This window comes from Microtus oregoni, unplaced genomic scaffold, assembly GCF_018167655.1.
Source record: "Microtus oregoni isolate MIOR12 unplaced genomic scaffold, Mior012 000024F_ref0000369, whole genome shotgun sequence".
Classification (NCBI taxonomy): domain Eukaryota; kingdom Metazoa; phylum Chordata; class Mammalia; order Rodentia; family Cricetidae; genus Microtus; species Microtus oregoni.
In genome coordinates, this window is record NW_024543083.1 from 33,311,480 (window position 1) to 33,328,029 (window position 16,550).

The 16,550-nt window shown below is 43.2% G+C and overlaps 1 protein-coding gene and 1 long non-coding RNA gene across 2 annotated transcripts in view; one reads left to right on the plus strand and one right to left on the minus strand.

The window, feature by feature from the left end:
- Galntl6 (polypeptide N-acetylgalactosaminyltransferase like 6) overlaps positions 1-16,550 on the minus strand; it is a 1,023,973-nt gene that overhangs the window by 18,395 nt on the left and 989,028 nt on the right. Inside the window, exons 11-12 of the mRNA XM_041673878.1 lie at positions 10,194-10,310; positions 1,788-1,937 (exon numbers count right to left, since the gene is read on the minus strand). Coding sequence (XP_041529812.1) covers positions 1,788-1,937; positions 10,194-10,310 — 267 coding nt within the window. The remainder of the gene's footprint in view (positions 1-1,787; positions 1,938-10,193; positions 10,311-16,550) is intronic.
- On the plus strand, positions 2,032-6,880 carry LOC121462343. The gene is made up of 3 exons (XR_005976308.1): positions 2,032-2,165; positions 2,345-2,515; positions 6,399-6,880. It is a non-coding gene; the product is annotated as an uncharacterized LOC121462343 (long non-coding RNA).

Sequence of the window (16,550 nt, forward strand, 5' to 3'; positions counted from 1 at the left end):
TTGTGAGAGCATCTTCTCACTAGTTCCCTAGATTTGAAATTGCTTTGTCAGATGCAACAGCTGACATTGTGTGCCTCTTCTAGAGATACAGGAAACATCTGCTGGGTCCTCAGGAGGTGTTGATGTGTGGCATAAACAGTCCAGTCAAGTCTGCTCTGAGTGAGTCTGGTTGGGGTACCCACCTCAAGAGGCAGAAACCAGCGTTCTGGCTTTCATGAAGTGAAGAAACGCATTCACAGCCACTGCCCACACCAATCCGTGCCCATCCGCCAGCCTCTTCCCTCCAGTTCTCTGTAATCTGGGGAATATTGGCTGGCCTTTGTCGCACGATAGCCATGCTCCTGGATAAAGAACTAGGTACGTTTTCCTGATAGCCCAAGTAAGTCTGGATTGTGCAGAGCACAAAATAGTAAGTAGGAAACATTGGCTCCCTGGCTGGGAAACACATAAAAATAATACTTGAAAATACTTTAAAAATATAATTGTTTAATTAACTCAATAAACATGAGTCTATATTTGTTTTAAAATTATTTTCTATTATTAGGTATATTTGTTTTAAACTATTTCTATCATTAAGTATTATCTTATAGTTTCTTATTTTTTAGGTTTTCCCCATTATGTTTGTCTTCACTATATCAGAAGAGACTTCTGGCCAAATCACAAAACAGGCTACTTTTATTCCAAGTGTTACAGTTATATCTACATGATTATATAAATACATACATACATATATGTGTGTGTGTGTGTGTTTGTGCATGCAGACATGTGTGTGTGAATGCTATTGTTTTAACCAGACAGCTGCCATGCAATAGCCAGGGGTATGCAATAAATGAATAGATGTATTAATGTATGTGTGTTGTGAGTTAGGATTTTTTAAAAAGAATTATGTATAAGTGTATTTGCTTATTTGATGTGTGGCCACTTTTTATCCCAAATTGATCAAGCTGAGTTTAGACTTCTTCCCTGTGTTACTACTGACCTGGAGTCATTTTTCAGGTGTAACTGCTTGGGAAATGGTACACACGACACGTGAGGACAAAAGCGCAGACTCCCTGCTGCGTCTTTCCCTGTCATGGTGGCCTCGACATGCGCGAGCTGAGTGTGTGTGCATATGTCCAGGTGACACTTGGGATTAAAACAGCGTGGTTTTAACCAACTGCCGGAGCCAGTCAATCTGAAGTCATGACCGTTGTAGAATATTATTTTAAGTTGTGTAACATTTGTTTATCGTATGGAGCATTTGTTTTAATGATGCAAAGATGTGTTGCATTCTTTTATGTTGTATCTGCTTAACTCTGTGAAGCTGTGATACTGTGCCTGTCTAAAACAGCTGATTGGTCTAGTAACGAGCTAAATGTCAGTAGCTAGACAGGAGAGAGATAGGTGGGATTGGCAGGCAGAGAAAATAAATAGGAGGAGAAATCTGGCAAGAGCAACCAAGGAACCAGAGAAGGAGAAGGAGAGGAGAACATCAGAGGCTAGCCACTAAGCCACCCAGCCAGCAACCCAGCCAGCCAGCTACCCAGCCAGCCACGGAGTAAGTAAAGAAGGGTATATAGAAAGATAAAAGTCTAGAGGCAAAAAGTAGACAGAATACTTGAAGTTAAAAAAAGCTGACTAGAAATATGCCAAGTTAAGGTCGGGCATTCATAAAAAAGAATAAGCCTTCATGTGTTTATTTGGGAGCTGGGAACTTGGCTGGAGGGGGCGGTGGGGAGACCTAAAAAAAAGTAAAACAAAACAAGTATATATGGCAATCTGAGAATGACCACAGCACCGACCCTTACCTTCCGGTATCCCCAGAGCTGGTTCCCTTTCATGCCGTGACAGTCATAGAGGGTGACCGGGCTGCTGTGTGAGATGGCATCGAAGCAGAATTTTCGGGTGTGCAGAGGCTCGCCGGGTCGGATATCTTCTCTCCACCCGAAAGTAAAGAGCTAGCAAAACAACAGGAGCAGAGAAGCTGCGGTGAGGTCAATGGGCGGGAAGGTTCCGGAGCATGCGCAGAGGTGTGGTAACAAGGTGGAAGCTCCCGGCTTGTGAATACAAGGGGCATGCATGTCTCTGCACAATCGAGGGGTTGAAAAGGCTACGCTTCAAAGTGCCGGCAAGACCGGTGGCCAGATGGGTAAACATGTAAAGGAGAAGTTTTCAATTAGAAACTGGTAAGAAAGGAACAAGAGGAGGGGTGTAAGGGAGGGAAGGAGAGAGAAAGGTATTTTGAAGGTGGAAGAAGAGGAGGGAAGGATGAAAGATGAGAGATGTGAGAGGGAGAAGGGAGGGGGTGGAAGGAAGGAGAGGAGAAGAAAAGCCTTTAATAGAACTCTCGGCATTTATCATGTAGATAAAGTGTTCCTGGATCAAGGACGGCGGCGCTGGCCTAATGAGCAGATTAACTGCCAAAGGACAAGACTTCAAGTTGAGCTGGATTGATGCTCGCACCTTGAAAAATCCAATTGAAGGAAAAGCCGAGCTCAATGAAGTAAAGAATAGGCAAATTAATTTTCTGGCGTAGGTAAGTGCAATTCTGTGGGGTGATACAGTCAGTTTTAGATTGTAACTCACAATAGGAAGTCCAGTTCGCACTTACAGGTCCCTCACCTCCAACCTGAAACACGAGTTTTATGGAATGATGGATACCACAACTCCATTTAATGCTTCAATATCACAACTCCACTTAATGCTTTAATATGCCGTCCATTGCTTCCTAGCCTCGCCTGTGTTATCCATCTTCCTCTATACTACACATTCTACTTATTCGGTCCTAAATAACTTTACGATGTGTTAAATTGACAGACAACATTCCTATTGGGAAAGAGTCTTTTCTTGAGTTACTTGAGTAGAATGACATTTGTAGGGTACCATCCAAAAAAGCCCTTAGCTGAAGGGGAAGATGGACCGGGGAAGCCTTGGGATTTCTTCCAGGTCTGGTTTAATAGGTTATGTGATTCTTCGAGGAAGCTTCTAGGAGGAGACAGCAGTATGAAGCACAGCTGTCAGGGCCAACGTGTTACTGACAGAGAGCTAACAGTGTGCAGGGCTAGAATCACCTAAATACACTCGCCACTGACTTGGCCTTCCAGATACGTGGGTTTTTAGGTCCCACCTAGAGATAGGGCAAGTCTAGAGATGGCTAAGAGAAAACAGTTAAGCGGTGGGACTCTGAAAACAATTGAAAGGACTAGGGTAAGTGATCTGCATTAGGAAAAGAAATGATTTAAATCCATACATGCAAGAAACCTATCTGAGGAGAGGTGAGTGTCTATGCTCCGTGCCCCTAAAAGGCAGGCAGGACAAGAGTCAGGCTCAGACAGGACAAGGGTTAGCGTTTGTGATAGAGTCATGAGCAAGAGTTGTGTAGTCTGTCTGTCTGTCTGTCTGTCTCTCTCTCTCTCTGTCTTTTGTTCTCTTAGGTCCTCCATACAGGAAAAGCGCCTATTGGGATGCTCCTAAGTTTGAGCTCTCTTCCAAACAAGCTGCTTCCATGACTTTTGAAGTACCGTCTCCTCTGCAGTAATCTGTCTGCTCAACAACATGGTGTCACCAAAGGGTGTTCCCCTTTCCTGCTTGGCTTTAAATTCTCTCAGACCAGCTTTCACCAAAATGCTCAAAACCATGTTGTGTGTAGCCCCTGGGAGGATTTTCCCACTGTGTCTCCTAGGAGACTCATCAAACTCATTCTATCCTACACTTGCTGGATTTTCACGTCTTGGCTAGCCTGTTCTCCTTTGAGTTATTCTAGTTGGCGGTAATGTCATTCATCTTGTCAGCCATGAAGTCTTTGAACTTTTGCCTCTTTTATTTTCCTCATCTAATGACTTGTCAAGTCTGATCACTGCCTCATCTTTGGCAGTATTGGTGAGCACTGAGCAATGACTATACCACTACGGTACAACTTGCCACTTTGGTCTCATAAACATTTCTGGAATTAGTTTCACCCTCTGAATCTTCACAAACATTGTTCTCAATATCTCTTGTTTGGACTACTGTAATAAACTGCTTCTGTTCTCACAGTCTTCTCTCTCTCTCTCTCTCTCTCTCTCTCTCTCTCTCTGTGTGTGTGTGTGTGTATGTGTGTGTGTGTGTATACAAGCACGTGTGTTTGCGTGCACGCATGTGCGATCATGGGGGTTCAGAGGTCACAGGTATTATTCTTTAGTCACTGTACACTTTTGTTTTAAAGTCAAGGTGTCTCCTGGGCTGGAACTTGCCGCATTGGCTACACTGACAGCCAGTGAGCTACAGCGTTCCTCACGAGTGGTTCACTTCCTCAGTACTGGGATTAAAAGTGTGTGTGCCACCAAACCTGACTTTTAAAGTGGATTCTGGGGCTTGAACTCACGTCTTTGTGCTTCAAGGGAAGCACACTCCAGGATCTGTGCCCCTACCACCTACCAACCTCCTTGTTGGTGTTGTCCACACTCCTGCCTCTCGTAGTCAACTAGACTTTTGAAAATTTTTATTTACTTGTTTAACTTTCAGGAGAAAAGCGTTCATTTGGTTATAGGTTATAGGTTACAGGCTCATCATTGGGGGGAGGGTAAGACAGTTCTCAAGACAGGAGCTTGGAGGTAGGAGCTGGAGCAGAGGCTGTGGAAGGACACTGCTTACTCCCATGCTTCTATTCAGCTACTTCTTTCTTTTTCTCCCCCTCTCTCTGACATTCTTGTTCTCTTCTTTTTTCCCTCTTCCTCCTCCGGCTAGATTCCCTCCCACCTACCCAAATAGTCTTCCACCAGAGTGAGGGTGATCGATTTACCAGGGGCTACACTCTTAGAGAAAACTGTCTCTCTCCATGGCAGGGGGTGGGACTATGTGCCCTGCTTTTCTTTCTCTGTCTTCACTTTTGTATATGCAGAAGCCTAAAGATGAAAGGAATTAGAACCCTCACCTAAAGAAGACCTTCATTTGATAGATCTGACTTCTGCCTCAAGTGTCCCAGCTTCTTCTATTCCATTTTCTCCTGCTTTTCATTAAATGAATCCATTAAGGTCCAAATAACACTCGCGCAACAGCGAATCTGTCTCTTAGACATCATCTACTATCAGAGTTGTATCTGGGCACACTTACGCGACTTTTGTTTCCCACTTCTGGGTTTGCTATTGCAGGGTGATGATCTTTCCTGCATTTGTAGATTGATTGCTAGAAGGGAATTTTCATAAGGCTTTCTGCATTATTCTTGTTATTATTATCTGGTGATTGCAATCCTGGGCCCCGGGTGATAAATCTTCAAATTATGCCAATTGTTTTATTTTTGTGCACCTTTCAATAACTATTATTTCCCCTCTCTTATGTCTTTGAAATGTTTATGGTTGCCATTTGTCTTCCCCAATGGTTGTGTCAAACAGATCATTAATTAGACATATTTTCTCCAGAGCAGAAGTAAGCAGCTGCATTGTGAAAGCACCTCACTGTTTAGGACTTCCGGTGCCATCCACATTCGCCTCCTACTCCTGGGCGGTTCTTACTAACCAGAAGTATCTAGTATCTGGATTGATTTTCTTTTCTTCTTTCTTTCATTTTTTTCAGGACAGGGTTTCTCTGTAGCTTTGGAACCCGTCCTGCAAACTAACTCTTGTAGACCAACCAGGCTGGCCTCCAACTCACAGAGATCCGCTTGCTTCTGCCTCCTAGTGCTGGGATTAAAGGCCTGCGCCACCACCACCCGGCTCTAGATTTTCTTAATAAAAGCCCATGATGCTTTTTGTTTTCTTTTCAAACTCAAATCATTCTTTTAAAAATAAATGGATGTCAATTTTCCTCCTTTCCTCTTTTGAGCAACTCTTTAAAACATAGATTTTTGAGTCATGACCTATTTCCTTGCTTTCATATTTGTGTGGTGTGTGTTACATTGCTGGGGTCTGTACTGTATTGTATTATACAAATAAAACCTCCAGATTGGAGCTGCAAATACACTTATCTTAGTCTGGCAACCAGATGAGACAATTGAAAGATATTTTTTCCCTCTCAGTGGGCAGTTATATTTCGTTATGGAGTTTGCAGAAATCCGAGTTATAGCACGTTTCTCCCTGCAGTGTGTACTCATCAGAATGTGTATTGAGATTGTTTATCCCCAACGAAAGGCGTGTGTCCTTTCTCTGCACGCATTGACTTGTTTGGATTTCTGTTTGCTTGTGTCCCCCTCCAGACTGTTGGAAAGAGAAAGTCTGTTTTCTCAGCAGGACGGGAAGGCCTGCAAAGCTTCCTCCCAGCAAGAGCCCAGAGCCTGCTGCTGGGCCTGCAGAGAGAACTGCCAAACTAGGCCAGGCTTCGCCTCCTCTCTTCCGCCCCCCTCCCGCCCCGCCCCGTACTCATAGCCGGAGTTGGGGAGTTGCCTCCCACACCACAGTTTACACTCTTATTTGGATCTATTTTAATTTTTCTTTCTGGTTCCCTAGAGGACACTGGGAGCCAGCACACAATGCTAGGGTGGTATCAAACAGCTCAGCGGATGACCCCGGAAGGATGATTCACACGCCTGCTTCCCTCACAGAAGCCGGATTAGTCCTGAATAAACGTTCTGCAGCAAACTGTTTGCCGGAGAAAGGCGGCCTTCAGCGGACCTTTCTTTGTTGCCTTTGTAACAAGTCTGTTTATTCATTCAGTCAGTTTGACTGCTTTGGAAAGAAAACGAATATCTATAATTTTTCTGGGCGGATGTACTTCTCATCCAGGAGTTTTAATATGAACGTAAAAGAGTCAAATATGACTTACAAGTCTTTAAGCAAAACATCGAATGAAGCTTACATTGATTAGTGTGAAATGAATTTACCTGTACCAAGTCAGTAAGTGTATGGTGACACAGGTTCAACTTTCTCCTCCCCACCAACCTTTAATCTCCATGTAGTTCCATTCCAGCCTTAGGTCGCCAGAGACTGGAAATCCTAAAGAGCTGTATTAACTGCAGGGATATAGATACACTCACATTATTTTCCCCCTGACTGTTATTTTTCTTCCTGTCTAGTGCTGCCCTCTGGTGACCATGTTAAAAATTGCATGCCATAGATTTTTGCAGTTTAGCCTAAGGTAAAAAATGAACAGTCAATAAAAGTATGCAATATACTTCAGTTTGTTTGTATTCATTTTTTACCTATCAAATAAATTCAGGACATATCATAGTCCATTCTGGAATTTTCCTGTTTAGGAATATTAAGCACGGGTCAGGTATTCAGACGTGTATCCCCCATAAGCTATCTAAGTTTGCTTTCTGCTTGGGCTGAGAAAAGGAGATAAATTTAACCCAAAGTTTTCCCTTATGGCTTCCCTCTTTAATTTTAGCTAACTGTTCCAAATGCTAGTCTTTCTGATAGACTAGCTCTGCAACACCCGGCAGTGCTTATCAGACACAGAGGAGGAGGAAGGCAGCGAGCTCCCGCCTGACACTGTAGTTATCGCCACATCCTAGAGCTGCAGAATGTTCTGGTAATTGCCCACCCTGCAGGGTCTGTTGGAGTGAACAGCTATGTAGGGAAAGGATCAATGCACCCATGTCGCAGCAACCTTGAACCCGAGTGAGTGATGTGTGTGTGTGCATGTGTGCACACGTGTATGTGTTTGCGTGGTGTGTGTGTATGTGTGTATGCATGTGTGTGTTTATGTGTGTATATGCATGTATATGTGTTTATGCGTGTATGTATGTGTGCTCGTGTGTGTGTGCATGCATGTGTGTGTGTGTGTATGAAGACAGAAGGAAAAGTACAGTGACTGTGTTGGCTTCATGTGGGAATTAAAGTTACATCTCAGGCATCATTTCTTCTCAAAAACCTCATATAGGAGGTGGGGGATTGTTGCCCTTATTTAATGATGGAGAACCGCTGGCCTAAAAGGATTGATCAAGGCTGCGTGGCTTCACGTGAAATCTATGTTGGCCTGACTGTAAGGCCTTCTATCTTTCTAGGACATCACTGGATAAGTAATTGGTTAGAGGGTGCCAGAAGATGTTGCTGTTGTCCGATGGGATTTATCCTTGACTGGTTTTGGAACTTGCTGCTTTCCCAGCATCCAGATGCTCTGACTGCAATCTAGTATGGAGAAGGAGCAGCAAGAGAAAAGAGGGAGAAGAGAAGTGTACTTGGACAACTCCTTAAGGACCTTAGGTTGTGTAGGGTCATTGCTCAATGGCTCATTTTGGTCAAGATTCTTTTGTGTGGATGTGTGCATAAGCTAAAGAAGCTCCCAAATCACAAGGATGTCCAGCCGAGCCTTCCTCTGGTCCGGGTTCTAGGCAGACACAAACACAAGGAAGCTCCAGCCCAGCCTACGCCTGGTCTGAGTGCAAAGCGGACATTTGAGGAATATAGCTGTAGCACTACAATCATGCCGGCAGGGACAATGCTTGCTGCCTCCTTTTGTTTTCCAAAGACAGTTACTATGGTCCATTCTGAGAAGCAGAACTCCATGAGCACATACTGTCCTGACTGGGGCTTTTCCCTTCTGCACAGGGAAGGAGGCTGGAGAAAGGCCTCAGCTATATGTATCAGCTGTTTTCTTTGTAACTTGGACAATAGCTATTGAGTCTTGTGGAATCTGTGGAAAACGTCCTATATTTCCTAACTGAAATAGTGCATTATTCAAAATTGAAACCAAAAAGGGGCGTCCAGTCCCCGACACTGTCATTGCTCTTTCACAGGTAAACCAGTTTCAGGAGAGACCCTTTTTAGAGACTTTTCAGCTTTACATTAGATTATAAGTCACACTTTTCTTAACTGTAGCTGCACCGAAATGTCTTTCCATCACAGGGATGCATCAATGTGTCATTGTCTGCAAACGTCCTGTGATGTCTGTGTTGGGTAGTCCCTCACGTGCATGACTAAGAACCGCGATTGCAACGAGATGTCCATGTAGTACTTTTGATACACAGCCAGGAGGGAAAACTAAAGTTCGATGAAGTCTCAAACACAAAACAGAGCCCTTTACTAGAAGATTTTGTTGCATGAATTCCCTAACTCTCTCCAGGTTTGTTTTGAAAACCGCTGCTGTGGGAAGTTAGTAAGCTGAGGTCACATTGAAGGAGTTTACTACCTCTTTCTTTTTTTTAAAGTTGGTTTTCAGAGTTACTATGAAGGGGCTGGAGAGAGGGCTCAGTGGTTAAGGGGTCTTCTTGCACAACCAGGAGGGCCAGAATATGGATCCCAGAGTCCTGCACAGGCCTGCGCCTGTGCCTCCAGCTCTGAAGGAATGTGGCAGAGACAGGAAGATCCTAAGGGTTGTTGACTTCCAGCCTAGGGGAAACTGAAAGCCCCAGAATTTGGGGAGACCCTCCAGATAACAGGTGGAAAGTGCGGGAGGAGGAAATGCGGTTCCTTCTTCTGACCTCCGTGCACGTGCCTAGGTGTGTGCACCGACATGTACCCAGGAGCACATTCAAGCAAAGGTCAGCACACAGAATAATGGGCCTCATTGTGCCGTTTCCCACAGACTTTGTTCTTTTATTTTTGTTTGGAGCTGAGGACAGAACCCAGGGACTCTACCACTGAGCTAAATACCTAAGCTTATTTTGCTTTCATTTATTCCTATGCCCACTTTTCTCTTCATGGTTTTAGTTCCTTATTACTGATCACCACTGTCCTTGAAATAGCTGCCACATTCTACTCTCATTCTAAAGTTTTTTCGTGTGTGTGTGTGTGTGTGTGTGTGTGTGTGTGTACGTGCATGGGGGTGTCTGTGCATACGCATGGACATGCACACGAGCGTTGAGGTCAGAGGACAACCTTAAGTATCATTCCTCAGCTGCTGTCTACCTTTCCCTTCGACAGTCTTACTAGCCTGAAACTCACCACGTAGGCTGGGCTGGTGGGCTAGCAATCCCTATTGATCTGCCAGCCTCTGTTTCACCAGGCCTGGGATTATAAACACATGCCCACATGTTCAACCTTGAAAATATAGGTTCTAAAAGACCAAACTCCAGTTCTCACGTGTGCAAGGCATGCGCTTCCCTGGCTGAGAAATGACACCAATTCTTGCTCTCCAAGTTGAAATGTGTTTTTATCCACTGTCCTGGTCGATTATCACAGTTCCTTTGGTAAGGGACAGGAGCGGAGAAGGGCCATGCTCACTAACTAGGGTTCTGCTTGTCAACAAACCATGACTTCACCCAAGTCCCAAATGTGCCACCCAGAGACGTCTTTCCATTCTGTCCTTCCCTGCTACCCTCAGCTCCCCGCTAGCCTCCAGTCCTGTGATTTCTGACTCACCTGCTCATGAGACCACGTCCTTTCGGAACCATCTTTGACACAGACGTCCAGCCTCAGCTCCGTCCCCGTGGCTCCATGCTTGCTGTCCACACATAAGTTTGCTGCCAGGCTCCGAATCTGTAGCAGGAGGAACACATGAAGTATGGGACTGTGTCATTACCCCTGACAATCCTGCGATGGATCAAGGTCTCCCTCAGTTAATCTTTTTGATGATGCTACTAGAAAGACACCTTGAATTTATATGCAGTTTGTCTAAAAAAATGAGGACATAAAATATAACAATCTAGGTGGAAGAAGATGACATAGTCAAAAGGCAAATTGCAGCTTGTTGCAGCAAAGTTAGTTTTTGATGATGTGGCAGAGGGCGTGGGGTAGAGCCTTGACCTCTCCAATGAGAGCATATTCTTGCTTAGGGAGTGCTTAATATGGAATTTGCTATTCTACTTTAAGCACATCTACTGTTACCCTCCCAGTGGGGAGAGAATCCAGGCAGGTGTTACAGGGGAGGTGTATGGTTAAGGAAAGGGGTCGTCCAGCATTCCACAGCTCTGAGCAGGTTTCAGGGACCTCTAGTTCCAGTTCAGCTGCAATTGGCTGTTGTCATAGGTTAGCAGTTCTCCTGGATGGTAAATTACATCTGAGAGGATTAGCTATCCTAGCTGAAGATTATATACATGTTTCATAGTACAATTCTTTCCAGTTATTATCTTAGTAAGAAATAGTTAGGGGTAAATAAAGGGAAATAATGAAAAAAATATCAAGAACAGAAACAGTGGCAGATGTGGAGTCTGGACAGGGGCAGAACATTGTAGTGTTCTTCTTCTTGGAATGTCCACCAATCCTCTGCCGACACCATCACCATAGCCTGTAGTAGGGCAAGAATGTTCATGTAAAGTCTAAGAAAGTTTAGGGAGGGGGAATTGATTGGGGGAGGGGGAGGGAAATGGAAAGCGGTGGTGGGGAAGAGACAGAAATCTTTAATAAATAAATAAATTTAAAAAAAAATCAGAAAAAAAAGGCTTCTAGACCCGCAAAAATGGGAGCCAAGTTCAGCTTCTTGTTAACTGCAGTTTTTCAAATAGGCTCTGTTTGCGAGGGACGTACAGCAGAAACTGCTCAGCGTCTTTAAGAAAAACAGCAGCTATATACATATTAGAGTACTACTCAGCAGTAAAAAACAAGGACTTCTTGAATTTTGCATACAAATGGATGGAAATAGAAAACACTATCCTGAGTGAGGTAAGCCAGACCCAAAAAGAGGAACATGGGATGTACTCACTCATATTTGGTTTCTAGCCATAAATAAAGGACATTGAGCCTATAATTCATGTTCCTAGAGAAGCTAAATAAGGTGAATCCAAAGACAAACACATAGGCATCCTCAGGAAGATTAACCTTCATCAGGCGATGAAAGGAGACAGAGACAGAGACCCACACGGGAGCACCGGACAGAAATCTCAAGGTCCAAATCAGGAGCAGAAGGAGACGGAGCACGAGCAAGGAACTCAGGACCACGAGGGGTGCACCCACACACTGAGACAATGGGGATGTTCTATCGGGAACTCACCAAGGCCAGCTGGCCTAGGTCTGAAAAAGCATGGGATAAATCCGGACTAGCTGAACATAGCGGACAATGAGGAATACTGAGAATTCAAGAACAATTGCAGTGGGTTTTTGATCCTACTGCACGTACTGGCTTTGTGGGAGCCTAGGCAGTTTGATTGCTCACCTTACTAGACCTGGATAGAGGTGGGCAGTCCTTGGGCTTCCCACAGGTCAGGGAACCCTGATTGCTCTTCGAGCAGATGAGGGGGGGGGGACTTGATCGGGGGAGGGGGAGGGAAATGGGAAGCGGTTGTGGGGACGAGGCAGAAATCCTTAATAAATAAATAAATTTAAAAAATAAATAAATAAAAAAAAAAAAGAAAAACAGCAGCTTCCTGGTTCACCAGCACAAAGGGCTTTGACTCTTTTGGAAGGTCTGGCGATGGAGCATGTAAATGGGGCTTGCGAGTAGGGAGTGCTACAACTTGCTTCATGGCAGCACAGACCCCCTGTGTGCCTGAAAACGGGACTGTGAGAAGGGCTCTCAGGCAGCAAACAGACCTTCACCATGTTGCACTGGGCGGAGTCAACAGGCATGACTGCGGAGTTGATCCTAGCCATGCCCACTTAGCATTGTTTTTTAAAGCAGTCTTGGTCAGAAAATGATTACAGATGTGCAATAAAGACAGATTCAGATGAGAAAGACTTCTAAATGGGTAACATTGTTGGATAAATGTAGATAGAATTGAGAGAGAGAGGGAGAGAGGGAGAGAGAGAGAAAAGAAAAGAGTATAGACACAGTTATAATATAAAAGTACAGACAGTCATAAGTTAAAGTAGTAAAGATAATAAAATAAATATTAAACTTGTAAAAAAATAGAGTAAGAAAAATAAGCCACATAAAGATGGAAAATACACAGAGAGTCTGGATTATGTGTATTATTGTGTTTTCTTTGAATTTTTGACTATAAATGAGCTAAATGCAAAGAGATATTTTATTGTACGGGCTGCTAAGCTAAACGTATATATATATATATATATATATATATATATATATATTCAAAATTTGGGTCTAAGGATTTATTGTTTTGGAAAAGGTTCTTTTCTTGTTTCTATAGAGGATGAGAACCTGTGGATTCCTTCCAGATTAATGTGGTTTGATGAACCAAGATCCCTCAAAGGTCTCCATGAGCCCTAAAATTACTTCACTCAACAAAAAGCAGGAAGTAGTTTGGAGAGAACTATGCCCAAATTCCCAAATATTGTTTATAAATGTTTGTTTAAAGGGGGGTATGCTATAGAGATTTGCATTGGTATGGATCTTGGTTTATTGATACAAATTTAAGATCAATTTTGTAATATGTATAATTTTACTCTTGATTAAGGTATTGTGTTTGTGCAATTCATTTAAAAATGTAATGTATAATTAAGAAATACAGGTTCATAGATAGTCATCTATAAAGTCAATTTTGTAGTCATGTTAATTATGTTTTTTAGATGTACAGTGATATATTTCAGATGACTAGGTATTCTTCAAACCTTTCAAAGACTTATAGAATATGGCATTTAAATATTTTAAGAACTTAGTTATTTCTCAACAATGAGACATGTCTGCTCCTGGCAGCACCAGTCTACTTCAAGAGGATGATGGGCATCAAAGAGGCTCCTCATGCAAAAGTTTGTTAGCATTTGGGCAAGAAACTTCTCTTGCCTGAACTGCTTGACTGGACTTGCAGGACCCACAGAGAAGCCATGTAGCTGCCGAAGGAGACAGATGCCAGATCTTTGCCTGGTAAAGCCACAGCCATATGGTGATAGACTGATAAATAAAAATGTGTTAATTTAAGGTATAAGAGCTAGCTAGAAAGACACTTAAGCTATTGGTCAAACAGTATTGCAAATAATATAGTTTCTGAGTGATTATTTCAGGTCTGGGTATCCAGGAATGAATGAGTAGCCTCTATCAACAGATTGACTGCTGAAGTTGCCTAAAGAAGGTAAGACAGTCCTTCAGAGTTCCTGCTTCAGGAAAGACTCTTCCAGACATTCTGCAGGACACAGAAAAAAGTGACTGACAAACTGACAATATAGACAGAACTGTCTTTGAAATTTTCTGATTCATGAAAAAGTCTACCAGATACTATTGATGCCTACAACATTACAGAAGAACTTTAGGTGACTCTCCAGGCAGTGAGATGTCTCTGTCAATTCTAGGGTTTTGGAAGTTGCTTACAATGTACTTCCTTTTTACTTAGATAATATTATATCCTTCTGAGTTTTTGATGGAGTTGAAGAATAGATAATTATAATTATAGTTTTCTTTAGTTATGATAAAAGTTAAAGTAGATATAAATATTGTAACTGTAATCCTTGCTTGATACCTGTTTTAGTATATGTAATTTTACTATGTTAAAATTAAAACCTTCCTTCTTATTTGAACAGAAAAGAGGAAATGGTGTGGGAAGTCCTTCTGTATATGTGTTGCTTTTATTGGTTAATGAATAAAAAAACTGCTTTGGTCTATGATAGGGCAGAATAGAGCTAGGGGGGAAACTAAACTGAATGCTGGGAGAAAGTAGGCAGAGTCAGTGAGAAGCTATGTTGCTACCTGCAGGAGACAGACATGCTGGAACCTTGCCAGTAAGTCAGAGCCATGTGGCCATACACAGATTAATGGAGATGGGTTAGTTTAGGATATAAGAGCTAGCTAAAAATATGCTTAAGCTATTGGCCAAACAGTATTGCAAATAATATAGTTTCTGTGTGATTATTTTGAGTCAGGGCGATCAGGAAACAAGCGAGTAGACTCTGCCAACACAGGAGTTCATGAGAGTGAACTTGATTGCTCATCAAAGCACAGCTGGTTGATCATCACTTAAAGAAAATGATAGCTTCATCTTTTGGAAACAAGGACTAAGGCTAAACTTTCTTCTGGGATTTTGAAAGGGGGAAGGGCAAGAGAGGGAAAAAAAGGCTTTTATAAATTCTTTTTCCATCATGTGTGTGATAATGCACTCTTGAACTTCTTTAGTAAAATAGGAACACAAAGAGTTAGATTTCACCATCACTGTCACCTTTGTGTGTGTGTGTGTGTGGTAGTTAGTGTCCTGCTTTCTATGCCAGACCACCCTGGAACTTTTGATCCTCTTGCTTTAGCCATCTCTACTGGGCCTGGTGTGCTTTTCCTGTGCTGAGCCCGGCTCACTCTGAAAAGCTCTGGTTTTATGTCCTCCTCTGGGTCCAGTGTGTCACCTTTCTGAAGCTTTCTGTCACCTGAATAGCACCCTGAGAGGTTTGTCTTTTTACCTCTGGGCCCTACAATCCCCTGAGGCAGTCTTGTTAGAGAAGGGTTTTTCAAAGCATACGCTGACATCACCTTCATGGCGCGACTCTTCCCTCTAAGGAAATCTAGGAGCTCCAAACCGCATTTACAAAGGGGGAAACAGCTGTTTGTATACTCTCAACAACTTTGCCACAGGAGAGGCTTTCCTACACGGTTGACATTCAAGCTTGCCATCCGCAGGACTCTGCTCTTAGAAATGGAGGAAAGAGATAGCATCCCAAGTTAGGGACAGAAGTGCTGGTTCTGCCAGCTCAGCCAGTGGATACAACCAACCCTCCCAGAGAGCGTCCACTTTGTTTCCAGAAGATATGAGCCCCAAAGGTCTCTGGCAGGGATGGGTGGCACCATTTTCTAAACTCTTGAATTTTCTAAATTCTCCCTCAAATGGCAGCTGTGTAGACAACGGAATAAACTGCCTTGCAAGCCAAATTTCAAGTTTCAAAGGCGTAATTGTCTACATCTGTGTAAATTCCAGCACAAAGTTGTGCCAGAGAAGAGATGCTGAAAGTTCAGGATAGGACAAGGTAGACAGCTGGGACAAGACTAGCACCAGGCCATGCTCACTTCCTCCTTTCCCCCTTGTCACTGAATCTGCAGTCTCTGGACCTATGTCTTCTCAGTTTCTCCTTTTATTCACAAGCACAGTTTCATGAAAGAGGAAAAAGAAGGTGAGCAGAATCCGAACAGAATAAAGCCTTGTAGACTGTAGGTGTTAGTATTTATAAATGATTTTATTTGGTCTGAGCTCTACACTTGTGGCTGAAAGTAAGGCAGTTCACACACACACACACACACACACACACACACACACACACACCTACATCAAATCTACGACATGGACTATTGCATAAATCTGTGAGAGAGGATGTCACTTTCAGGCTTCATTCTGTTGACATCCAGCTCCAGGGCTTGACATTATTAAATTGCATCAAGGGGTCTGGAGGAAGGCTAAGTAGGATGAGACAAGTGAAGTGGTACTTGACTAGGCAGGAGTAGAAAGAAGGTGAAAACCAGGGAGAAGGGAATCACAATGAATTGCAGGGACACAGAAATATGATCCTGTGGGGTAAGGGTTAGGAAAAGGTAGAGAGTAGAGGCTTTTTGTAGATTAACAAGACAAGCCAGGTTCAAGTTTAACAACCATTTATGCCCCACCCAGAAGCTTTTAGGGATCCCAGTTGGTGCAACAATTGCTCAGTATGCCCCAGGTTCCATCCTCGGTACCAGGTGTGGTGGCACACCTATAGTTCCAGCATTCCAGAGGTGGAGGCAGACACACCTGCTGCCATTCCAGGTGTAGTTTCAGCAGGTAGAAGGAGGGGGACCAGAAGGGCAAGGTTTTCCTCAGCTACAAATTACTGAGTTTGAGGAATGCCATGGAATACCAGAGATCTTGTCTCAAAAACAAAATAAACTAAAAACAAAGCGAGATATAAGAGAGATATTAGCATGAGCCAGATCTCTGTGAA